Consider the following 26,075-nt stretch of genomic DNA (forward strand, 5'->3'; position numbering starts at 1 on the left):
GTCTGGAGAAAGCAGGGACAACATAGTTGATGTTATCCTAACATTCTCCTGTATACAAATCAAAGATAATATTAAACTAATGCCTGCTGGCCATTATATCCCTTTTAGCAGTGATTTGCATGCAAAGGATTGCTGGAAGAACACAATTCATGTCCTCCTAGCATGTTCTTGTACCCTATAATGCTATTGGAAGCCCACAATGTCATTAGGCAGTCATGGATTTCTATGGCAGTGGTCGAAATGCAGGATGAAAGTTTTCATGCTCACTGGAAGTGCAGTCCTCGGCATATTTTGTGACAATCGTTTGTGAAGATATATTGGAAAATTGTATAACTTTTCATTATACAATGAATAACATGTATTTGCCACTACCAGAATACTCCTTTAATTTGTGAGCACCAGTGAACTTTGAAAGCTATTCAATTTTCTATGCAGACTGTAGTTTGAAGATTTGAATATGTGTTAAAGGAACACTCCAAGACCTGAGGGGGTAGATTAATCTTCTTGCTGCTCTTGGAATCTTTGACTCATGGACCGCCCCTCAATGTCTGCACTAGGCATAAACAGTGTATTTGTTTTGCCTGGAGTGTTACTTTAACTGTGGCTGACCTATCCTCTTCTTTCTAGAGCTCATTTCCAAGTGTACTGTATACGATTTCTTTGGGCAATCCACTAATGATGGCTTGAGTAAAACCAGTTGCAAAAAATTATAGCTTTGGAAGGAATGGAATATCAGGATCAAACAAATGAGTTCCAAACTTATGCAAATGATGTTTGATCTGGCCCTTGTAGATAGTACACAGTAAACTAGCTATCAATGATGCCGCTGTACTATTGCCTAAGTCAATGTGGTTGATGTATAAATTGTAAAAGAGAAGCTTCATAGAAAAGAGCATAAGATAGTGATTTAGGTAATCTTTGAAGGAAACATATCTCTCTTCTTGTTTATACTTAGACCAGACTAAAAAAGCAGCTATATGATATATTAAGTAACAGCACTTTCCTGTTTTCAACCACTTGAGATAGCTTTGCTATAAAACACTGAGAACCACATTCTCAAAATGAAAAAAAAAAGGTTAAAGGGGTTGTCCCGCGGCAGCAAGTGGGGTTATGCACTTCTGTATGGCCATATTAATGCACTTTGTAATATACATCGTGCATTAAATATGAGCCATACAGAAGTTATTCACTTACCTGCTCCGTTGCTGGCGTCCCCGTCGCCATGGTGCTGTCTAACTTCAGCGTCTAATCGCCCGATTAGACGCGCTTGCGCAGATGGGTCTTTTCCCTTCGGCTCGGTCCGGCAGCAGTGGCGTTCTGGCTCTGCCCCCTTCTACGCATCATCGCAGCAGTGGCGTAGCTCCGCCCCCGTCACATGTGCCGATTCCAGCCAATCAGGAGGCTGGAATTGGAACATGTGACAGGGGCGGAGCTACGCGATGACACGTAGAAGGGGGCGGAGCCAGAACGCCGCTGCTGCCGAACCGAGCCGAAGGGAAAAGACCCATCTGCGCAAGCGCGTCTAATCGGGCGATTAGCCGCTGAAGTTAGACGGCACCATGGCGACGGGGACGCCAGCAACGGAGCAGGTAAGTGAATAACTTCTGTATGGCTCATATTTAATGCACGATGTATATTACAAAGTGCATTAGTATGGCCATACAGAAGTGCTGAACCCCACTTGCTGCTGCGGGACAACCCCTTTAACTAAATGGCACAAAAGCAATTTAAGTGCTCTGAAGACCAAGTACTATGACAATACATACTAAGGAAAGTTTTCATTTAAAGAAGTCATCCACTTGGCAGAAACCTTAGAGAGGTCATGCCGACATTGAAATTATTCCCTATTTACAGGATATAAACTGTCAGATGAAGTTGCCGATCCGGCACAGAAACGTGTAGCCTCTCTGCAATGAAGCTTGTGTATCACGATCTTGGTCCTTCTTTCCAATTGCAGCTATTGTTCTTTGCTCTCTTCTATTCACAGGATAGGCTGTCCTATCACTGAGCTGACCACATTCTGTCCTGCTCTTGTGAGCTTTGGTGATCAGCTGTAATCAGTAGGGGAAGTCTTAAATTTATCTGCAGCGCCACCTTTATACAGTTTCCACTGAGATTAAAATGGTTGTGCCAACATCAAAAGTAAGCCCATATTTTATCCACATGATAGAGGGTAACTTGCTGATGAGGGGGTCATGAATCCAGCAGTGGTTAAGCATGTGTCCTACTCCTCTTTTCATTTCAATGGAACTGCTGGAGATACTGTGAGTAGAAATGAACTTTCAATGGTGGCACAACCTCTCTAATGTCTCCCTATGTAATGCACACTTGTGTCGTGTCCTCCAGAGATAGAAATAGTCTTGTAGCTAATTTCCACACTGGCTAATAGAGGAGGGATCTGAACAGAGAACACATCCGTATTAATTCACAATTCTTTAATGGTGAATTTCAAAAGGAATTTCATAATTGATGTGTGTATTTGTGTAAAATAAAAAGCCTCAATTACATAGGAGAGATCTACAGCAAAATACTGTATTACCAATACATTGCTGAATTGATAATCACAATAGGTTAATTCATAGCAGCACTAAAAAAAGAAAGGTTCTAGATTACCTTGAGTATCAGGTGTTTCTACAGGCAAGGAAGGTGCAGCAGGGGGAGCAACATTGCTACTTTCTGGAACTAAAAATATTAATTCGATAGATTTGATAGATTGATTAGTTGGGATTAGTTATGTACTAACTAAGGCAAAAGACATTCTGACAATATCTGCAATAACTATTCTGCACATACCTGCTGGTCTTCGCACTGGTGGAACATTCAGTCGTTGATTTTGGCTTGATGAATCACGTCTTTGGGACCCTGAAACAGTTGGACAACTCGTATTATCATTGGCTTTTTGTCTACCACAGTTAAAGTATATTCTATATTTAGTGGCAGGCTGGAACAATCCCCAGCCCGCTCCGTCTCCATTCACTAGCGGTGATTGTACTAGTGTGAAAACACAGGAGCGATTATCGCTGGTATGACCTGTTAGGCATCTGCACCAGACAGGTTGTCCCGTGTAAAAGGGCCCTTAGCCACATTCATTAAAACTCAGTTTCTCTCAGTCCCTGACATTTAAGAACATGTTCCTTCTCTTAGGTCAGTTAAGATCAGCACTATATTTCAAATATCAGAATAATATTAGAGAAAGTGGTTTATTTCAGCTTTTACTTATTTTATCACATTCTCAGTGACTGTGAAGTTTACATACCCTTGTTTAGTATTTGGTAGCATTGCCTTTAAATTGTCTATCTTGAGTCAAACGTTTCAGTGAGCCTTCCACAAACGTCTCACATTAACTCACTGGAACTTTGACCCATTCCCCCTGACAGAGCTGGCATAACAGAGTCAGATTTGTAGGCCTCTTTGCTGAGTTTTTCTGTTGCGGCCTTAAATTTTCTAATGGGATTGAGTTCAGAACCTTGTGGTGGCCACTCCATGACCTTTACTGTGTGGCCCTTAATCCATTTTGCCATGATGTATGTTTAGGATCATTGTCCATTTGGAAGACCTATTTGCATCCAAACGTTATCTTCCTGGCTGATGTCTTAGGATGTTGCTGAAATATCTATATAATTTTACTTCCTCTTAATGCCACCTATTTTGTGAAGTTCAGCAGTCTCTTCTGAAGTAAAGTACCCCTGCCACATGGTGCTGCCACCCTTGGGCTTCATTGTTGGGATAGTGCTCTTTGGCTTGTAAGCCAACCCCTTTTGATTTCATACATAAAGATGGTCATTATGGACATTTCGCCAAAAAGTAAGCTTTGTCCCCATATGCCATTTTAAGCTATAGCCTAGCACTTTTAATGGTAGGTTTGGAGCAGTGGTTTGTTTTTTGTTCTTGCCTTTGAGGTCTTGTTGATATAAGACATGATTTGCTGCTGATATAAATGCTATTGTACCTGCTTCCTTCGGCATTTTCATAAGTTTGTTTGCTGTGGCTCTTGGATTGATTTGTATTTTTCCCACCAAAGTAGAAGCTATAATGTCACATTTCCTGAATGATAAGACGCCTGCATGGACCTACAGTATTTAAACGTGCATATTATTGTTTGAACAGATGACCGTGGTACCTTGAAGCATTTGCAAATTGATCTCAAGGATGCACCAGACTTGTGAAGGTCCACAATTCTTTTTTGGATGTCTTGTCTGATTTCTTTGGATTTTCCCAGGTTAACCAAAGAGGCAAGTAGGCCTTAATGGTAGGCCTTAAAATACTGTGACAAGTGCATCTCAAATTAACTCAAATTATGTTGATTAGAAACTTCTAAAGCCATGACATTGTTTTCTGGAATTTTCCAAGCTTTTTAAAGGCACGTCAACTTGGTGTATGTTAACTTCTGACCTACTGGAATTTTGATATAGTGAATCATAGCTGATATGATCTCTTTGTAAACATTTGTTGTAAAAATGGCTTTTGTCATGTACAACGTAGATATCCTTCACAATTTGCTAAAACTAGAGTTTAACCCCTTAGTGACCAGCCTATCCATTGCATTAAGGACCCAAGCGATTTTCATTGTCACATTGCAAGAGTCACAACTCATTGACAGAACCGTATGACGGTTTGTTTTTTGGGGATGAGTTGCCTATTTTTATGGCCCCACTATGAGATACACATACTGTGCTGTATAATTTTTATTACATTTTTTTTTGGGGGGGGGGGGGGAGTGGGGGCGGATATGATCTGTGAGGGGAGATGAAATATAAACTTTTTTTTCTTACTTTTTTTTACTTTTACATGATCGCTGTTATCCATTGGATAACAGCGATCATGTAACTGGGAACCACACACAGCGGCTCCCAGTGACACCTCTCTGCTCTCGGCTACTTATACTAGCCAGGAGTTTTTACATTTCCCGGGCTTCTGCACATGCACATGATGTAACTTTAAGTTTATTTTACTTTGCATTGACTTTAAGGCTTAAGATTGCCAGTGTCCGTTGACTACTATCCAGGATGTTTACTACCTCCAGTAACTGACAGCCTGGAGCTGTCACATCCACAGCCTGCAGGGCTTTAATCCCCAGGAAAAGCAATGTTTTGTCAATGGAGTAGTCACTAAGGGGTTAATACATCTTAGAACTGTATTTGTCTTTTTTGCTGCTACGTCACACTGTTGACTCATGTTCAGTCTATACTATTATACTATCTATTACTATACCCCTGTCTTTTTCACATGTACTTCCACTTAACCAAATTCCTCCCATTCTGCATGTCCAGATATAGGACTTTGCTTTTCTCCATGTTAAATACCATTCTGATAGTTGTAGCCCACTGTTCAAGCTTGTCTACAATTTTTTGAGTCCTCTCTCTCTTCTCTAGTGTTGCCATCCATCCTAACTTTGTGTTTGTCAGCAAAGCTTATTTGGAAAAATAGTTCTTACCTTCAGTGTCATGTGTCTCTGCAGACCAGTTTGGAGGAGCTGGGGGTACAATTATGCTGCTCTCTGGAACTATGGAGATAAATACATAGTTACATAATATATGTAATTACATTAGTATATATTAGGAGTTATATATTTAACTGCAGTTGAAGGGGTTTTCTGAGCTTATAAAAATACAGAAAATTAGCTAAATTATGCCTGAATGCTCACCAGATAATATGACCAAAACAATTAGTTTTCAATATCTTGCCCACCTCTGTGCAGCACAATTGTTTTCATGCTGTCAGAGCTTGCTGTGCGCTTAATTACTAATGTACATGACTATATTTCCCATGATTGAAGAAGCAGAGAAGACGGCAGGATGTGTGCCGTCTAGAGATGAGCGAGCGTACTCGGCCACGCCCCTTTTTTGCACGAGCGCTGCGATTTTCGAGTACTTCCGTACTCGGGCGAAAAGATTCGGGGGGCACCGTGGGTGAGTGGGGGGTTGCAGTGGGGAGTGGGGGGGAGAGGGAGAGAGAGAGGGCTCCCCCCTGTTCCCCGCTGCTACCCCCCGCTCCGCCACGGCTTCCCCGCCCCCCGGCGCCCCCCGAATCTTTTCACCCGAGTATGGAAGTACTCGTAAATCGCGGTGCTCGATCGAGTAATTACTTGAAACGAGTAGGTTCGCTTATCTCTAGTGCCGTCCCATAATTTAGGGAAGGGCAGAGGGGAGAATACCACATGTAATAACAAGCAGGAGATAAAGGGAAAGAGTATGGTCAGAGTTTCTGCATGTGAGACTGGCTCGCCAGATACAGAGTATTAAGTGGCAGAGCATACTACAATTAAATAAGCCCCAAACAATTTTTCAAAATTAAAAAAAACAAAACTTTTTTACCTGCTGGTCGACGCTGCATAACTGGAATGTTCACCCGGCTTGGATCACGACGTGGAGAACCTATAATAGATAAAATGTCAAGTCGAATTCTGGTAGGTTCCAGTGTATTTTTTTACAGTGTTTTGCTGTTTTTTCATGGACATATATTTTTGACAGTGTCATCTACAACTTTAAGTTCCCTTAGAACTGATGGAATGCAAATCCTATGTATATTGCATATCTGGGCTACTAGTATATGTGGAAATAGTATTAGTCTTACAGATAGAACTTTTAACTAGTGACATATGGCATTATTTGGCATTATGTTGTCATGCTCACAAACAATACAACTGTACAAGATAATTAGCCAATGCTGGCTGCAAGTTATCTCATTTTATCCTCATTAGGATCATCAACTTGAAAGATTATGGCTGATGACTCATGTTGCATAATACACATCAAATAACAATTTACCATCTGTCACAGATGTAATTTTAACCTTGTGCATAGGTCTCACATTAATGTAAAAAAGTAGTTTCATAGCAAAGGCTCTAAATTAGGAACCTCAATAGGATATACAAGGTATATAATAAACAATATATTTTCTAACAAAAAAAATAATGCTAAGCTTCCTTACTATATCTTACAGTTGTAGTAAATGGTCATAGATCATTTCTTATTCCTCCAGTTTTAGGTTAAGAATGGATCTGCTCAGAAAAGTCCTCTTTAGCTTTACAGTAAACTGTTGTTAATGGAGTGTAATCAATTTTTGTTAAAAAATGAAAATGGACCAGCACTAGTCATAGCAGCTGATATGGGATTGAGAGGATGAGGGAACCCACTAAAGTGCAGGAACGTTGGTTCTTCTTGTAGAAAAAAAAGACAGAGGTGACTTTCTTCTTTCTAATGCTGGCCATACACCTTAGATAACTGTTGGCAAAACCCCTATATACATTCACCCTCGTCTTGGCTGAGTATGCACATGTTCTGAGGGAAGTAAGTCACTGCAAGACACGTCTGGTGTCTGCTTATCTCTTATAAGAACTAAGGGAAGTCAAGAGACCCTATATATATTGGAGAGTCCGCAATCCCATTGAAATTGAGTGTCCCAGCCAACATTCATTTATTGTTTATGGCCTCCTTAACTCCATTATGTGGGTACTTTATGCGGAATATCTGCTATATGACAAGACTATCAATCACTTGGTTTCTGTTCAAGTAATAGTAAATCTGAAGGGGTTGATATTGCAACAGTTTAGCTTATTGTCATTTAGGTGGGTGGGCCATTCTTGGCTTTGCTGTTAAAACCTATGAATCAAGGCTAACTACTTGTCTGTAAAACATCCTATTTAATGCAGGACTTTTGAAATCATGCTGAAAAGTTTATGCATTTCAGGCTACGGCCTTGTTCAGACGAGCGTGTTTCCGCGTGCACATACGCGCGCACAAAACTGTGCATCTATTAGAACCATTGGTTTCCCATGATGTGTTCACATGTTCATGTTTTACAGGCGTGCAAAGGCGCGCACCTGCAAAAGATAGGACATGCGTGCACCATAGGTCCGTGCTGTGCATCAATATTTCTCACGGGGAGTCTGCTCATCACTGAACACTGACAGCACTGTCACAGTGTTCAGTAATGATGGCACTCCCCGCAGGGAGTAAGGCCTCATGTCCACGGCTAAAATACATTTAAAATCCACAGCGTTTTTCCCTCACGCGTGATCTGCGCCCCATAGGGATGCATTGGACACCCGCAGGTAGTTAAATACCTGTGGATGTCATTTTCCCCTGAGGCGCGGATTGCGTGTGCGGGAAAACACTCACAGCATGCTCCATTTTAGTGTGGGTCTCCCGCAGGGACGGCTCCCGCAGGCTTCTATTGAAGCCTATGGAAGCCATGCGGATCTGCGGCACACCAACAGTTGAATTTCTGCTCTCCGGCGCGGGAGCGCGGGAGAGCAGGTGTTAAAAAAACTAAATACAAGTGCACGGCGCATGCGCGCGGCACGCTGCAGGCATGCCAAGCACATCCGCCGGACCGAAGAAAGAAGATCCGGCCGTGACGGAGGGCATATCCGCAGCGTCCGGACAGGTAAGTAATTCTTCTTTTTAGGCCTCATGTCCGCGGGAAAGGAGGGACCCGCTGCGGGATTCTGCATGAAGACTCTGCGGCAGGCCTGATTTTCCCCGTGGACATGAGGCCTAAAGAACCCCTGCCACAGCTGTGACGGCTGTGGCAGAGGATTGCGATGTTTTCCCATTGCTTTCAATGAGGCCGCTGCTGCTGCCGGTGGCCTCATTGAAAGGAATGGGCTGCTGGCAACCCCTGTAGTGATTTTTAAATTTCTGAATTCAGTGAATGGCTGAATGCTGCCCGTGATTGGCTGTGACTGATCATAGACAGTACTCAGCTATCATTCAATGCCTGTGATTGGCCTGCTAAAAGAATTTCACTACAGTGCCGAGGACCCAAGCAGCTAGATTTGCCTGAGCTCCGACAGCGGCGGAGGCGTGGGTTTTTAATTTTTTTTATAACATAAGCCAGGGATTATTTTCAGCTAAGGGCTTATATTTAAAGCCCTTTCCAAAAAATCACTGCAGGGGGTGCCTGCAGCCCATTGCTTTCAGTGGGGCCGCCGGCAGTAGCAATGAGCACGGAGCTTCGTTCACGAGTTTTTTTGCACATCCCTGCAGCGCTGCTTTTTGAGCAGCACCGATGCATGGAAAACAACGCTTGTGTGAACGAGGCCTACAGTGATCTTATTCATAGGGTATGCCCAGAATATCAAAAGCGATCATATACAAAAGTAAAAGGCAGCATTCTAGTATATGTCTTGACAGTTTTATAATAAAAAATAACTCAAATGGGTTGGTCTGCTTTCCTTTCTGCATTACTGGACTAAGAAGCCTGATATGGGCCACCAGAGAGCTGGACGTTGATCATCCTATCATTCCCATTGGGTTTGTGTTACCGCATCAATTTCAGAAGCTGAATTACTAGAAATGCTCTGGGACTTCAACAACTACAAAAAGGGCTGCTATAACAGAACTTTTAAGACCCCAAATTCCACTTTTTTATCCTACTGCAATGGGTTTTGCCCAACACTTTCTTCCAAGACTGTTTTTGTGCATTAGGGTCTTTTCACAACTCATTAGCGACAACCGTGACACCATATTTTCCTAATCTTCCTGACTATTACACTTTGTTTTAGTTATTTATCACAAGTGCAATCATTTCTGTGAGATAATCAACACCCCCAATAGAACCGGTTTGAGATAAGCCAAGTTTGTAATATTGTAAGCACTATGTGTCCCTACTGTATGGGGATTCCATACAACAATATCTCTGCAATACTCATCCAAAGGAGCATGCACAACTTTTTCTAAACTTGTATTATACTTCTTTATGAAATTAGAGAAGTACAGATGTACAATATGACCCTCAGACTTTTATGGGTGCCATGTTACAGCTATGTAAGACTTAAAGGTTGCACAGAGCAATTATCTATTAGGTATATGAACCCTCACCTTGAGAATCACGTGTGTCTGATGAGTAGCTTTGTCCGGTATTAGGGGCCACATTGCTCCTCTCTGGAACTGTGGGTGCAGAATACATATGATTAAATCAGTAAAATAAACTAGCAAATGACCAAAAACATTCGTTTGTATTTGTTTTAATATTATACCTGTTGGTCTTCGTTGCACAACTGGTACATTTATCCGGCTGGGACTTTGCCAGTCTCGTCTTTGATGACCTTTAAAATATAATATATGGAAAGACTACCATATAAAGGAAATACTGTATTTCTGTGGTCTCCCAAGTATTCATTAATGGCTCAACACTGTAATATTTGGACCTTTTGCATTTTTGCTGTTAAATACCATTATTTTTACATTGAAACTGAGTTGAGGAATATTTTTCTGGGATTCAGATGGAATTTGGTAGTGTACTTGTTTTATCTAATGTGAGAATAGTTTCACAGTAGCTTGTATTTACATAAAACTGTATATTATTGCCAACTTAACATTACTGGCAGCTGTTCCTGATACACTCATTGTAATAATTCCAAAAACTACAGCTCTGCTCTCCAGTGCAGCTGACAACTTTTACTCTTTCCAATTCATTTAAGGCAAACTATAAAAGCAAGCTTGTGTATATATATATATTTTTTTAGCAGAAGAACTTGAATTTTATATGTTTTTCATCGCAACTTTTAGGCCTCATGATCATGTCTGCTTTAAAGGTATTGGGCACTTTTGTTGGGGCATTTTTTTCTATTAAATACATGTATTGTGGGCTGAAAATGTTGTTTTCAATAGAGTTTGACTAACAATTTTGCCTCATTTATCTTCTGCAGCTTCTAGATATCACTATACAGAGATACTGCAGTCTAAAAGTCCTTTTACATGGGACGAATGTCAGGTAAACGATGCCTGACACTCGTCCCTGTGTCTCCGTGCTCCTGTGCTACCACACAGGAGCTAGCAGAGCAGGCTGGTTCACAGAGTGGCCAACAGGGGGGCAGGGCAGTGCAGGAGATGTCTCTCCTCTTGCTCCCCCGCTCCCCTCCATTCACATAACACAGCGGCTGTTCACTACTGAACGGTGGCTGTTTAAACTGCACGATAAGCGATGAGCTTCATCGCTGATCTTTTATGCTGCATAAAAGATCAGCGATGAAGCTCATTGCTGATCGCTCAGTTTAAACAGCCGCTGTTCAGTAGCGAACGGCCGCTGTGTTATTTCAATGGAGGAAGGCGGGGGAGCGAAATCTTCTGCACTCCCCTGCCCCCTGCTGGTCGCTCCGTGAACCAGCCTGCTCTACTAGCTCCCGTGCAGGAGCACAGGAGCACGGAGACACAGGGAAGAGTGTCGGGCATCGTTTGCCTTACACTCATCCTGTGTAAATGGACCTTAAAGGGGTTGTCTCGCGAAAGCAAGTGGGGTTAAGCACTTCTGTATGGCCATATTAATGCACTTTGTAAAATACATTGTGCATTAAATATGAGCCATACAGAAGTTATTCACTTACCCACTCCGTTGCTGGCGTCCCCGTCTCCATGGCTCCGTCTAATTTCAGCGTCTAATCGCCCGATTAGACGCACTTGCGCAGAAGGGTCTTCTCCCTTCTGGTCGGTCCTGGCATGAGCGGCGTTCTGGCTCTGCCCCCTTCTACGCATCATCGCGTAGCTCCGCCCTGTCACGTGTGCCGATTCCAGCCAATCAGGAGGCTGGAATCGGCAATGGACCGCAAGACATCCACGGTGCACCATGGGAGAAGACCCGCGGTGCACCATGGGAGAAAACCGTGGTGCATCCCTGGGAAAGGACCGGTGGCCATCTTTGGAAGAAGTTTTATAAGTTGCTGAAACGCTAGAACGGTGAGTAGAAACCATCATTAAAAGCCATTTGCACTTGTGCATAGTAATGTTTGCTTTAGAAGGGGGACTGGGCAAAAAAAAAAATTTCACTTTTGCCTCAAGACAACCCCTTTAAGTCTTAAGACCTTTCAGTGGAGCCGGAATGATGGTATCCTTTTCTGCATCTTCTGATCTCTCCCATGATCTGTTTATACCCAGGACTGCGACAGTAACAAGAAGACATCCTCTACGGTTAGAGGAAAGAAGGTCCCATCACCAACACAGAAGGGGGTTCTTTACTGTAAGAGCAGTGAGACTATGGAACTCTCTACCTGAGGATGTGGTGATGGCAAAATCGATACAGGAGTTTAATAGGGGACTAGATGTTGCTATCACAGGATATAGACATTAAATAACCAGTGAGTTGTTGATCCGGGTCTTGGAGTCAGGTAGGAACTTTCAAAACGTTGATCCAAGGATTATTTTTTTCCCCAATAGGCTAATTGGCTTCTGGCCTCATTGGGTTTTCTTTTGCCTTCCCCTGGATCAACAACTGGTGTGGAAACAGGCAGAGCTAGATGGACATAGGCTGAAGGGAGACAAACATACTAGGTTACTATGTTCTTAACAGCTAATTTCTGACCACAAAAAAAGTTTAAATTTGTTGTGGTCCTAAATTAGTTGAAAGGAAAATCAGTCCAGCCACACTGGTTGATGCCCTACGGAGACTAAGGGGTCATTCAGGTGAGCTTGTGTATGTGCGTACAATCGTGTGCACATAACCACGCATCTATTACAACAATTGGTTTCCTATGATGTGTTAACATGTCCATGTTTTACAGGCGTGCAAATGCGCGCACCTGCAAAAGATAGGACATGTGTGCACATGGGTCCGTGCTGAGCATCAATATTCCCCGTGGGGGAGTCTCCTCATCACTGAACACTGTGACAGTACGGTCACGGTGTTCTGTAATGATGGCACTCCCCGCAGGGAGTAAAGAATCCCCTACCACAGCTGTCATGGCTGTGACAGCGGATCGCAATGTTCTCCCCTTGCGTTTTATGCAGCACAGATGCGTTAAGAACACACGTGTGAACGAAGCCTTAGACTGCAGTTTCTATATGCAGTGATATGTAGAATATGTGCAACATTTTTAATCAAATTATTACAATAATGATTGTGTTAACCCAAAATATATGCACTTAAAGTGAGAAAAAAATGTAGCCCTGTGACTGACAGCCAGCCTCCTGTTGTAATAGTGGGGATCAGTGAGAACAGCACTCCCTTCCGGTTAACTGCTTATATGCCACGATCAATGTAGATTGGGTTTTTATTGTGAAAAAAACAAAAAAATTATATACATACAATTTTGGTATCGTTGTAATGATACCAACCAGCAGAAGAAATGTATCATGTTATTTATGATGTAAGATTAATGCTATTAAAAAACACAATGGCAGAAGTGATGTGTTTTCTCTCTGCCCTCCATAAAACGTAATAAAGTTTTACCATACATTATATGTACCCAAAAAATGGTAGCAATAAAACTACAGCCCACATTGTAAAAAACAAGCCCTCATATGGCCATGTCAATGGAAAAATAAAAAAGTTATGGCTTTTGGAAACAGGAGATGAAAATCACCCCAAAAATCATTGAATCCGTATCGCTACAATAAGCCATCTTCTTAAGGGGTTAAGGATCCACATTCTATGGATCCATTATATGGCATCCATAGATGTATATTTGCTCATAGTGTAGCTCCGAATATGTTCAATTCCTTATGGAGACATATAAAAGTTTTCTTCTGCCTCAATTTGTGAAAAAAAAGCTTGAGGCATGCTCAATTGGACGCTACATATGGAAGTAATTCTCCCATAGAGTCATTGCTTCTTGCGAGAATATGGTATTTTAATCTCGAAACAAACAATAATTAGTTTTTTGTTCCCGAGTGTCGAACCCCCACCGATCTGATACTGATGACCTATCCTGAGAATATGTTTTCGATATCTAAGGGCCCTTTTACACTGAATGATTATCGTTCAGTTTATTGCTGGATCATTGGAACCTGAACAACAAATGTTTAGAGTAAATACTGCCAGTGACTGTACGATAATTTGTTTGCTCCTCATTCGTCGTGTAGTTTACGCAGGTATAAAAATCAAGCAACGATTGGCCCACGTAAACAGGCAGTCCTTCATATATGTAGGACTGCCTGTTTACTGTGAATGGAAATGAGCAGCCAGAAACTAACTCTGGCACTCTTACAGTAGTAATAGTGACCCCCATAGTGGTCCCAGTAGAAACAGTATCCCCTATAGTGGCCTCAGTAGTAACAGTGTCCTTTATATTGGCCCCAGTAGAAACAGTGGGCCCTATAGGGGCCCCAGTAGTAACAGGGTCCCCTCTATTGGCCCGAGTAGAAATAGTGACCAGCATAGCAGTCCCAGGGATGCTGCCTAGCCAGAGGCCATTAGCAACCATCCCATTAGTTCAGGAATAGGTAATCTGGTGTCATGAGGCACAGGTTTTATTGCAGAAGGTATATCTGGAGACAGAATGTTATCTTTTTGTTTAAGTAGAGAAACCATTGGTATTTGTCATGCAGAAATAACAGTCAGTATGGTGGTCTCTTTGCTCTCCCCAAACCATCGGAATGGCGAATAACATTCTACTCTTGCCTGTCAGCCTCTGTGTGAGATGAGTGTTACATGACACACAGATGATGTGCGGTGCCACTTCTTACCTTGGCCACCAAGCTATATTCACAAACACTTGTGATAGGCCCACTTTACCAAGGATGTTCTTTTCCTCCACTGTGTCTTTGTTGTGAACTGTCCGCAGACATAGCAGAAATTGTCTGGGTTGTTCAGACATCTGCACCACTCGGCCATATTGTTATTACATTTTGAACAATAGTCCCAGTCTAACCAATGACCTGTAAAACACATTTTTGTATAGGCCTCTTTTTCTAAAAAATAAAGTACAACGACAATTAGATTACATTATTCCCTATAACTGGAAAACCTTACGTGGCAGAAAACCAGATATCATATTTGAATTCAGCGCACTAAAGTTACTATGAGCCGCCTATCTGCTTATCTGTTAATGAAATTGTGTTGCATAGTGTTATCGCTCCTGTGTGAAAGCATAAGAGCAATATTAGTTAGAACGACTATCAGGCAACCTAGAATTAACCTGTGTAACAGGACCCTTAGTCCCAGAAAACCCCTTTAATAGCAGCAGAAGAATCGCTTAGAGACATTCATCAACTCCCAATATACATATTTACCTGTACATATTGCAAGATAATTCCAGCACCAGAAAAAGACCCCCCTAAAGCTTTTTCATACATCTTTAAATTACCTAAACTGTACCATAAAGCGGTTGTATCATGAAGACAATCCCTGTTTAAGGAGAAGCCGGCATGTCGATTAGGAGAAATATTACATTGCACGCTGGCCATTCAAATGAAGGGTCAGCCAGTTATTGTATGAGTCTACAGAGTGTGAGACGGTGACCGGCAAGGTGCTGGAGGGCAGGTATATTTCGCCTAGGATGCTCTCCTATGCTGCTTTGGGGAGCGATTGGGCAGATACGTGCCACCGAGCAGCCTGGGCTCGGTGGAGGAAGCCGGCAGTATAGTGTTAGTAGCATTAAGCTACTAACACGTTGTAGTGTGTAAGTGGCTCCAAGCCACATAATCCGGGCCGGCTTTTCCTGGAGTGGTCAAAGCGAAGGGTGGGATGGCCACTCCCACGTACCAGGTGAGGCTGGTACCAGGCCTTATAAAGCCTGGGCCTACAGGGCCAGGGGGAGAGCTGAGACCTTTGCAGGTCTGAGAGTCCTGGCTGGCTGTGTGCAGGAGCCATTTTGGTTACCAGTGTGTAGACAGGGACGCTCCATGTATAGTAAGTGCTCAGACGAGCAGGATTTACTTTATGTTTGCCTGATGTTAAGGCCTGTATTTTGCTTTGTTTGCTTGGAAATAAACCCAGGCAAAGCCTGGACTAAAGACTTCATCGCAAGTGTCACTGTCTCTGACTGCTTATGCCCAGGTTGCTACCGATCCTAAACGCTAATCCCTCACATATGGTGGAGGATGCAGGTAGCGGTCTTAAAGAGACATACACCAATTAATGGACATTTTGCTGCAGCAGCTGGAGAACCGTTGCTAAGGGCAACCGCCCAACTGAGATTGACGGGAGAGTGCTGCAACCCCCATGTCCTGGGTGAAAGCTGCAACGGCGCAGCAACCAGACACGGCCAAGATGGAAGAACTGATAAAGCAGCTGGTGCAAGTTAACGTGCAGCAACAGCAAGCGTTGGCCCAGCAGCAACAAGTGATGGCGACCCAGCAAAAGGTCCATGAGGAGGCCATGAGAGCTCAGGCCGAGACTAATGCTCTCCTGGCGCAAAGTGTGCAGAGGTCGTCTGGTTCGCTCCCCATCACCCGTACCGCGGTACAGGCGGCCTTACAAAAGATGACGGCCACCGACGACATCGAGGCCTGTCTCGCGGTCTTTGAGAGAGTGGTCGAGAGGGAGAAATTACCAGCGCCTCAGTGGGTGGAGGTAGTAGCGCCTTTCCTGACAGGAGAACCCCAAAAGGCCTATTTTGACCTCGGTGAGCAGGATGCCAAGGACTATAATAAGCTCAAAGGTGAGATCCTGGCACGCTTGGGCGTGGACACCCATGTGCGGGCCCGACGCGTACACGCCTGGACTTTCATGGACGACCTACCAGCTCGCTCCCAGATGTACGACCTGTTCCACCTGGTGAGAAAGTGGCTGCAGCCAGAGGAGTCGTCCCCGGCAGAGATCGTACAAAGAGTGGTTCTGGACAAGTTCATCCGCTCGTTGCCCCCCGCAATCCAGCGCTGGGTGGGACAAGGGGGTCCCCAGGATGTGGGCCAACTCGTGAGCCTCGTCGAGAGGTATAAAGCCACGGAGGACTTACTGCAAGCCGTGCCTCCTCGACGTTCCAACCCCAGGAACAGCAAGTCGGCCGGAACACCTGGTAAGACTGTTCCGTATGTAAGGGGCGTCAAAAGTGTCCCAAAGGGAGGCGGCTCAGAGGGGGATCATGTGGGACAGAAGAGGAGTCCCAACTGGACAGTCCGGTCCCGGGTAGAACCCCAAGGGGGCCGGGGCCCCATACTATGTTGGCGCTGTCGTGAGCCCGGGCATATTGCCACCAACTGTCCACTTACCGTGGAACCCATGGACTGTGACTCTGCCTGGCGGAGGTCGATGTTCGCACGGCCAGTATGTTCTGCAGAGACTGTGTCAGAGACTGATCGACCATTATGTCACCTAAAGGTGAATGACTTTGCGGTGACAGCTCTACTGGACTCAGGGAGCTTGGTTACACTGGTGCACTCCAGCCTGGTCGATCCCACAACCTTCACCGGCCGTCGCATGGGGGTTGTGTGTGTGCATGGGGACACCAAGGAGTATCCTATTGCCCTTGTAAGACTTGAGACTCCGTGTGGACTTGCCACCCATGAGGTGGGCGTCGTAAAATCCCTAATGTACACCGTGATCCTCGGGAGAGACTTTCCCCTATTTTGGAACTTGTGGCGACACCGAGGGTCGTCTGCAAATAAGGTTCATGATAATGCAAATGTGTATGATGTGTGTCCAGAACCGTTTGACCCTGAGGGTACGGTTCCGGCAGTAGGGGTGACCCAAGAGAATGAGGATAACTTTCCCTTAACAGTATTGGCGGGTGAGACGGGGGTACAGGATGAAGTAGTTACTATGCCTGACTTAGAGGTCGCACGTGCCAATTTGGAACTGAGCAGCTCCGAGACCCCACCTTAGTAAAAGCCCGGGAAAATGTTAAAGTGATAAATGGGGAGCCTCAATTCCCAGGGGCTGATACTGTGTTTCCACACCTTGCAGTCAACCAAGAATTGTTGTATCAGGTTGACAAGGTCCGTGGGGAGGTTGTGGAACAGCTGGTGGTACCTCAGTCCTATCATAGGATGGTCTTAGACCTGGCGCACAAGCATGTGCTGGGAGGTCATCTCGGGAGCGAAAAGACTAAGGAACGCATCCTTCAGCGTTTTTTCTGGCCGGGGGTACATGGTGATGTAAAACGTTACTGTGAGTCGTGCCCGGAGTGTCAAATAACAGCTCCTATGCCCCATTACCGGAGCCCCTTAGTGCCCTTGCCCATCATAGAGGTGCCGTTTGAGCGGATCGCTATGGACCTAGTTGGGCCCTTGGTAAAGTCTGCCCGGGGTCACCAACATATATTAGTGGTTGTAGACTATGCCACCCGTTACCCCGAAGCCGTTCCTTTACGCAATACGTCATCCAAGGGTATTGCAAAGGAACTACTTCACATGTTCTCCCGCACGGGCATACCAAAAGAGATCCTGACGGACCAAGGAACCCCCTTTATGTCAAAGGTCATGAAGGAATTGTGTAAGCTGCTGAATATTAAGCACTTACGGACGTCGGTGTACCACCCACAGACGGATGGTCTGGTTGAGAGATTTAATAAGACCCTAAAAAGCATGCTAAAAAAGGTAGTCAATAAGGATGGGAAGGACTGGGACTGTCTGCTGCCATATTTAATGTTCTCAATCCGTGAAGTCCCACAATCCTCCACTGGGTTCTCTCCCTTTGAATTAGTTTATGGTAGACATCCCCGAGGGCTCCTTGATGTAGCTAAGGAGACCTGGGAGCACGAGTCCACCCCCTACAGGAGTGCTATTGAACACATCTCCCTCATGCAAGATCGAATTGCGGCGGTCATGCCCATTGTTAGAGAACATTTACAGCAGGCTCAAGAAGCCCAAAGCCGGGTATATAACCGGTCCGCCAAGGTGAGAACCTTCAACCCCGGGGATCGGGTACTAGTGTTGGTGCCCACCCTAGAAAGTAAATTCCTAGCAAAATGGCAAGGGCCCTATGAAATAATTGAGAAAGTCGGAGAGGTAAATTATAAGGTATACCAGCCAGGTAGGTGGAAACCAGAACAGTTGTACCATGTAAACCTAACTAAGCCATGGAAGGACAGAGAAGCCCTGACTGCAGTGAGCACCCCCCATGGTGAGGTCCCAGAGGTGTGTGTATCAGGGTCCCTGTCCAAGTCCCAACAGCAAGAGTCTCGGGAATTTATACGACGTAATGCGGATGTGTTCTCCGATATACCAGGGCGTACTGGTGTCATAAAACACGACATTATAACTGAACCAGGGGTAAAGGTTCAGTTGAAACCGTACAGGGTTCCAGAAGCCCGCAGACGAGCCATCTCAGAGGAGGTCAAGAAAATGCTAGACCTCGGAGTAATTGAGGAGTCGAAAAGCGAATGGTCCAGCCCTATTGTGCTGATACCAAAACCTGATGGCTCTCTGCGCTTCTGTAACGACTTCCGGAAGCTAAATGACGTGTCAAAATTTGACGCATACCCAATGCCGAGAGTGGACGAGTTAATTGAGAGACTGGGTGATGCCAGGTACTTTTCCACTCTCGACCTTACTAAAGGCTACTGGCAGGTTCCCCTTACAGAGAGCGCGAAAGAAAAGACTGCGTTTGCCACACCAGAAGGGTTGTTTCAGTACATCTGCCTACCCTTCGGTTTGCATGGAGCCCCAGCAACCTTCCAAAGATTGATGGATATCATACTCAAACCCCATCGTCAATATGCGTCAGCATATTTAGATGATATCATCATCTTTAGCGAAGACTGGGACAGCCATCTACCCAAGGTACAGGCAGTACTGAACTCCCTTAGAAAAGCAGGGCTCACAGCAAACCCAAAGAAGTGCGCCATAGGCCTCGAAGAAGCACGATACCTGGGGTATGTAATAGGCAGGGGTATTATAAAACCCCAGATCAATAAAGTTGAAGCCGTTCAGGACTGGCCACAACCCACTACTAAAAAGCAGGTGAGAGCTTTTTTAGGCATTGTAGGGTACTATAGGCGGTTCGTGCAGAACTTTGCTAGCATAGCAGCACCCCTAACAGACTTGACCAAGAACAGTAAGTCAGTCATGGTCAAGTGGAACCCGGACGCAGAAAAGGCGTTCCAAGAGTTAAAACTGGCCCTCTGTAGACGTCCAGTGTTGGTCACACCTAATTTTAAAAGAGAATTTGTCGTTCAAACAGACGCGTCCGACGTGGGACTGGGAGCAGTCCTGTCCCAAGAAGTAGAGGGAGAGGAACATCCCGTGATTTATCTAAGCAGGAAGCTCACGCCACCAGAGAAAAATTACAGCATTGTTGAACGGGAGTGCCTAGCCATCAAATGGGCCCTTGAATCCCTAAAATACTACCTTCTAGGTCGGCACTTCAGGCTGATCACAGACCACTCTCCCTTAACCTGGATGTCACAGGCAAAAGAAAGAAACGCCAGAGTCACTAGGTGGTTCCTGACACTGCAAAACTTCAGTTTCTCTGTTGAACACAGGGCAGGAAAGCTACAGGGCAATGCCGATGCCTTGTCAAGGACGCATTGCATGACGGCGAAAGGTGTCCGACCCCACAGGCTCGAACAGAGGGGGAGGGTATGTGAGACGGTGACCGGCAAGGTGCTGGAGGGCAGGTATATTTCGCCTAGGATGCTCTCCTATGCTGCTTTGGGGAGCGATTGGGCAGATACGTGCCACCGAGCAGCCTGGGCTCGGTGGAGGAAGCCGGCAGTATAGTGTTAGTAGCATTAAGCTACTAACACGTTGTAGTGTGTAAGTGGCTCCAAGCCACATAATCCGGGCCGGCTTTTCCTGGAGTGGTCAAAGCGAAGGGTGGGATGGCCACTCCCATGTACCAGGTGAGGCTGGTACCAAGCCTTATAAAGCCTGGGCCTACAGGGCCAGGGGGAGAGCTGAGACCTTTGCAGGTCTGAGAGTCCTGGCTGGCTGTGTGCAGGAGCCATTTTGGTTACCAGTGTGTAGACAGGGACGCTCCATGTATAGTAAGTGCTCAGACGAGCAGGATTTACTTTATGTTTGCCTGATGTTAAGGCCTGTATTTTGCTTTGTTTGCTTGGAAATAAACCCAGGCAAAGCCTGGACTAAAGACTTTATCGCAAGTGTCACTGTCTCTGACTGCTTATGCCCAGGTTGCTACCGATCCTAAACGCTAATCCCTCACAAGAGTCACAGAGTCTCTTAAAGAGCGACTCACTGTTCTGGCACATACACGGGAAGCAATAGCAGGGGATATAGCTTTAGTTCATCCATATGCTTTAATGATTCTTATGGACAGGAGTCATCCTGATGAGGCAATCTCTTTAAATTAGTTAAACACTATTTTATATTAAACTGATTAAAAAAAAAACAGGTCTTCTGATCTTTTCAAATTTCACACCATATTTTAATTCTGCACTTGAAAGAAGTGCCAGTTCATTATATATTTCCTGGATTATTGAATGTTAGACTAAATGAATTGCACCATATAATGCAACTGCTTAAATATATATCTTTATAAAAGATATTTAATTATTGCATACCTTACAGAATGCATCTAAGGCGTTCTCAGAATTTGTAGTCAACCCTTTCCTAATACTTTTGTACTACCACCTATCATCTCTACTTCACTCTCCCATGGTACGTACAATTTTATATCTTTATACACTGAATGTATACATGGTGTTATGTACACTTTGTAAAAAAAAATCTCACCCCCTAGAAGCTCTGTATGAACATCTCAGGCAGATATGCAAATTATTAGAGTTGTAATGTGATTAGATGAACGGTCTTGTCACCTGAGGTCCTAAAAATGGTTCCCCCCTTGGCCTATAAAAAGGCTCTCAGAGGCTGCTTGTGTGTAGTGACCTCTTTTTTTTCTCTTCAGTAGAACTTATTGACCACTAGACGCCTCTACGATGCAATCGAAGAGATTTCACCCAGTTAACAGAGTTTAACAAGAAGAAGTGCATTATTGGAATGTGAGAAGCTGGATGGTCGTATCAACGAATTGCCCGCCACCTGGGCCATTCCGACTAGATTATTAGGAAGTGTTGTGAACATTAGATGCATGAGGGCACATATACATGGCGACTAGTCTCAGGATGCCTTAGACAGACCACCAGTAGATAAGATGGTATAATCGACAGAGAAGCATGAGCAGCTCCAACTGTTTTGTTGTCCGCCATCCAGAGACAGATGGCACTATCATTACAGGCCCTGTGTCTGTCGCAACCTTTTGCAGGCGCTTGGCTGAAGGACATTTGGTCTCACGGCATCCATTATGTCTTCTGCCTTTGACACCCACCCACTGCCACCTCCATTTGCAGTGGTGTTGTGAGCGATAAAACTGGACTGCTACACAGTGGAACCGGGTCGTCTTCAGTGACTAATCCACATCTTGTTTAGGCACTGACGACAGGCATGTTTGTGTCTGGAGACCTTGGGGTGAACGTCTCAGTCCTGCCTTTGCTGTGGAGCGGCACACTGCCGCCTCTGCTGGTGTGATGGTCTGGGGGCCATTACATATGACAGTCAGTCATAGACGTGGTACGGGGGACAATGACAGCTAAGCAATATGTTCAGGACATCCTGCAGCCACATGTGTTCCTCTCATGGCGGCTTCCAAGAGGCATTTTCCAGCAGGATAATGCTCGGCCGCACACACACAAGGGTGTCACAAGAATGTCTCCACGACATTGCCATACTTCTGTGGTTGCTCGGTCGCCAGATTTACCACCAATCGAACATATATGGGGCAATTTGGGATGCCAATTGCGAAGCCTACAAGTATGGACAATCTAAAGGCTCAATTACAGCAAATGTTCAGTGATATGCTGCAGGATACCATACAGACTCTGTATGCCTTCATGCCCACATGTATGACATCTTGCATGAAGCTAAGGGTGTTACAACAGGGTACTAGAGCCTACATGCCCTCCTGTATCACATCTTGTATACAAGCTAGAGACGATACAACAGGGTACTAGAGCCTTTATGCCTGCCCGTATCGCATCTTACATCCAAGCTAAAGGTGGTACAACAGGGTACTAGAGCCTCCATGCCCACCTGTATCACATCTTGTATCCAAGCTAGAGGCAGTACAACAGGATACTAAAGCCTCCATGCCCACCCATATCACATTTTGTATACAAGCTAGAGGCAGTACAACCGGGTATTAGAGCCTTTATGCCTGCCATACCACATCTTGTATCCAAGCTAGCTGCGGTACAACAGGGTACTAAAGCCTATCTTCAGGGGTCAGTTTTCTGTAGTAAATTCTCCTTTTGCTCTGATATTGTAATCACTTACTTATATCAATGTTACAATCACACAGAGAAAGTTTAATTAGATTCCGACAACCCCTCTTAGAGGAGGGATTATTTTCTTTGACCATAAGTGTATACACTTGTTTCTTTCCCCTGTTTCATTGTTCAAAATAAAAAAAACACGGAAAAAAACTAATACAGTAAAATACTCCATTTAACTTACTGGGATTTGCTTGAACTGCCTTTTCAGCTAAAATCTGCTGAATTCTACTGGCACCTGTTAAAGATATAATGCATATATACATCTGTCTATATAATGTGCATGATGTCACATCATGTATTCATTAGAAGCTATGAAAGCAACCATAGCACCATATAAAATGTCATAGTTATAGACTACTCAAAAATATTTTTGCTGCTGCAGTAAATTATTGCAGGCAGATTTTCTAGTGTAGTGAACAGGATTTTATGAAAGCCCATCCACAAATTAGCCAAACCAGTTTGTTTGTTTTTTTACCATACAATATGCCTCATGGTTTGGTTCACCGAACCACAAACACATTTCTAGAGCTAGTTGTGGATCCACTTTGAGTAACAGAATATAGACCCAAGCGAACAAGCTCTCTTCATTTTCCTACATTCACTAGACATACAGTGATAGCCATAATCTAATTGTTCCTTATGGGCAACATAACTGATTATATGTGCATTTAGAAACATCGCACCATTTGGCGATCATAGAGAAGGCCCAATCACTAGCCTGACAGGTTATAAGACATATCTCACCTGGATTACTTCTCTGGATTTGTCGGCTACTTGAATATGTTGTAGGAGACCTGACAACTTTAAGACAATATGAGTTTATTAGTTTTAGTGCGTTAAAAAGTATAACTGCCCCGTTTTACTTTCAGTGGAGTAGAAAATTTGCCATACCTTGATTAGGCGCTTTGCCTGGTACTGCTGGCACTGCTTGCCCTGCAATGAAGGTTAAATAAAAAATTCAAGGGAATTTGACACCTAATGTTAGCCTCACAATCTTAGTTTATGGGCTGCAAGTAGGTGACCTGCTGAGTCCAGAAAGGTAAAGGCCCATTTACACACAGCGATTATCGCTTAAAATTCGTTCAAATTAGGTCTTTTGAGCAATAATCGTTGCGTGTAAATGCCACCATCATTAGCTTTTTGGCCGAAAGATGATTCTTAGTTCAGCATAAAAAAAACATTTCTCGACCGGCCAGCTGATAGCAAGGGACCACATGCTCTGCTTCTACACGGAAGAGCTGATAACATTGTTTTTAGCTGCTGTCCCGCAGGAAAACAATGTAGCTGAATGCAGATAACAGACCACCCGCTGTTATCTGCATAAAGTGAAGGGAGCTTTATTTAAATGCAAATTAAGCTAATAAGCTACTAATAGGCATTAGTGCCCATTAGTAGCTATGCAAAATGATAGCTCAAAACTGTCACTCAAACTGTCTTTTGAGCGATCATCTTTGCGTGTAAATGGGGCTTAAGTCTTGTGCTTACCTCCCCTAACGTTCCCCCAGTGTGAGCGCTGAAAGACAGCGCTCAATGCAGTGAGCAGCGCTGCTGAGTACTCCGCCCATTATAAAATAAGAACAGGCGGACTACTTAGTAGGTTGTTCAATATATTGAGCAGCAGCTTTCAGTGCTCACACCGAGGAAACGACAGGGAGGTAAGAGACAATGCTGTAAATGGGGAATAGAAAGCTAACATGTTTTCATCAGATTTCCTCTTCATCCTTTCGGCCTGTAGACTTCAGCCATCATATCTCATCATAGGATAAAGATGTTCAAAAAGTTTTTCATATTTTTAAGCCCGATATGCAATTTCCTAATTTTTTTCAGATAGGTGTTCAACAGCCCAAGGAAAAAAAATGCATTTAAATGATGTTGTATTCAATGAACTTTCTTGTAAATAGAATCAGGCCAACGGTACTAACTTACTTGATGATGCAGCAATAATTGATGAATAAGCTGGGTGAATATTACTGGCGGCTGAAAGGGAAGATAATATGGTAAAAGTTAGAAATGGCCATAGGAGGGAATTTATTATGACTAGCATTTCAAACAATATGATCCCAGACAGAGTATGATGGGCCTAATGTGCGACTTGCCTCTTCAAACATAAAGCGCATCTTGGAATTGCCATACAGACGTCTATGCCAGTCATAAACTGGAGTAGATTCCTGGTATAATTTATGCCACTTTCTGCCATAAATTATGTATAGATGTGTGTTGGCTGCCACACTCCCTACTGATAAGCTGTGGCTGGCGTGAATGGCAAAAGGTAGCCAAATATTTGCACAAGCAGAACTTGCACCAAATTTTGAGACTTTTGTATGCTATTTTTAGTTTGATAAATTTCTCCCTAAAGTTCCCATTTTTCATCTAATACTTGGTTATATTCATATAATACATTGCATTTAATTAATAATTATAAACTGGAGGGTTTTATGTAACTGTGAAGTTTAGTGTAACATACCAGTGAGGATTAAAGTGTCCCATAAGGACTATAGTAGATTTATTACAGTCTGGTGTCAAAATGTGACCAAATTTAAAAGCAAAAAGAGGCAGAAAATAATGGAATGCATCAAGCAAAGCAAGACTTCTGACCAACAATGAGGCTGCTTAACAAAATTATACAAATGAAAGGAAAAGTAATTTAATCCATTAAAGCTCTTTTACGCACCAAGATAATAGCTGAAAAATTAAACAATGGTTTTGCATAAAATTACAGGCACCATTTCCCTCATTAGCTAAGTAAACGCAGTAGCAGTGCAGGCCTGTGTTTAGAGGGAGGGATTATCTGCCCAGCGGAATTCCATTGTTCTCTCCTGGCATCTGTTTGCCTTTCATAATCAATGAACTCATTGTGTATGATGGTTAAACAAATCCATCCTGGAGTCTTTTGAAAGGCCAAGAGAAATGCATTTAAATGAAGGAATTAGCTCAATCAAACAGTGGCTTCAACAATGGATTTTGTGCAGGTTGAAATCTATCCTTAAACAAAAAGTGCACCACTACTTGAGTTTACATGGAAGCTGATGCATTGTAGAATACACTACGTAAGTAATGCAGTGTATTATCCTAGTGATCAAGCAATCACATTGTCTAGTCCTCTCAAGGGACTAAAACTAGTTTTAAAAGTTCAATACTACTAGGTTTGACGCGTTTCCCTGTATGTAGTAGAGTTCATCAGGAATCA

At 43.8% G+C, this 26,075-nt stretch overlaps 1 protein-coding gene across 4 annotated transcripts in view; it reads right to left on the reverse strand.

Annotated features, from left to right (window-relative positions):
• VIT (vitrin) overlaps positions 1-26,075 on the reverse strand; it is a 138,272-nt gene that overhangs the window by 21,979 nt on the left and 90,218 nt on the right. For 2 of the 4 annotated variants that reach the window (XM_066595921.1, XM_066595917.1), the window contains 10 exons: positions 24,815-24,865; positions 23,780-23,821; positions 23,633-23,689; positions 23,070-23,123; positions 9,983-10,051; positions 9,825-9,893; positions 6,315-6,374; positions 5,435-5,503; positions 2,794-2,862; positions 2,614-2,682 (listed from right to left, as the gene is read on the reverse strand). In XM_066595921.1, the coding sequence (XP_066452018.1) occupies positions 2,614-2,682; positions 2,794-2,862; positions 5,435-5,503; positions 6,315-6,374; positions 9,825-9,893; positions 9,983-10,051; positions 23,070-23,123; positions 23,633-23,689; positions 23,780-23,821; positions 24,815-24,865 (609 nt within the window). The remainder of the gene's footprint in view (positions 1-2,613; positions 2,683-2,793; positions 2,863-5,434; positions 5,504-6,314; positions 6,375-9,824; positions 9,894-9,982; positions 10,052-23,069; positions 23,124-23,632; positions 23,690-23,779; positions 23,822-24,814; positions 24,866-26,075) is intronic. The other 2 variants (XM_066595919.1, XM_066595920.1) reach the window with 2 other exon arrangements.

The sequence above is a fragment of the Eleutherodactylus coqui genome, chromosome 3 (genome assembly GCF_035609145.1).
Source record: "Eleutherodactylus coqui strain aEleCoq1 chromosome 3, aEleCoq1.hap1, whole genome shotgun sequence".
Classification (NCBI taxonomy): Eukaryota; Metazoa; Chordata; class Amphibia; order Anura; family Eleutherodactylidae; genus Eleutherodactylus; species Eleutherodactylus coqui.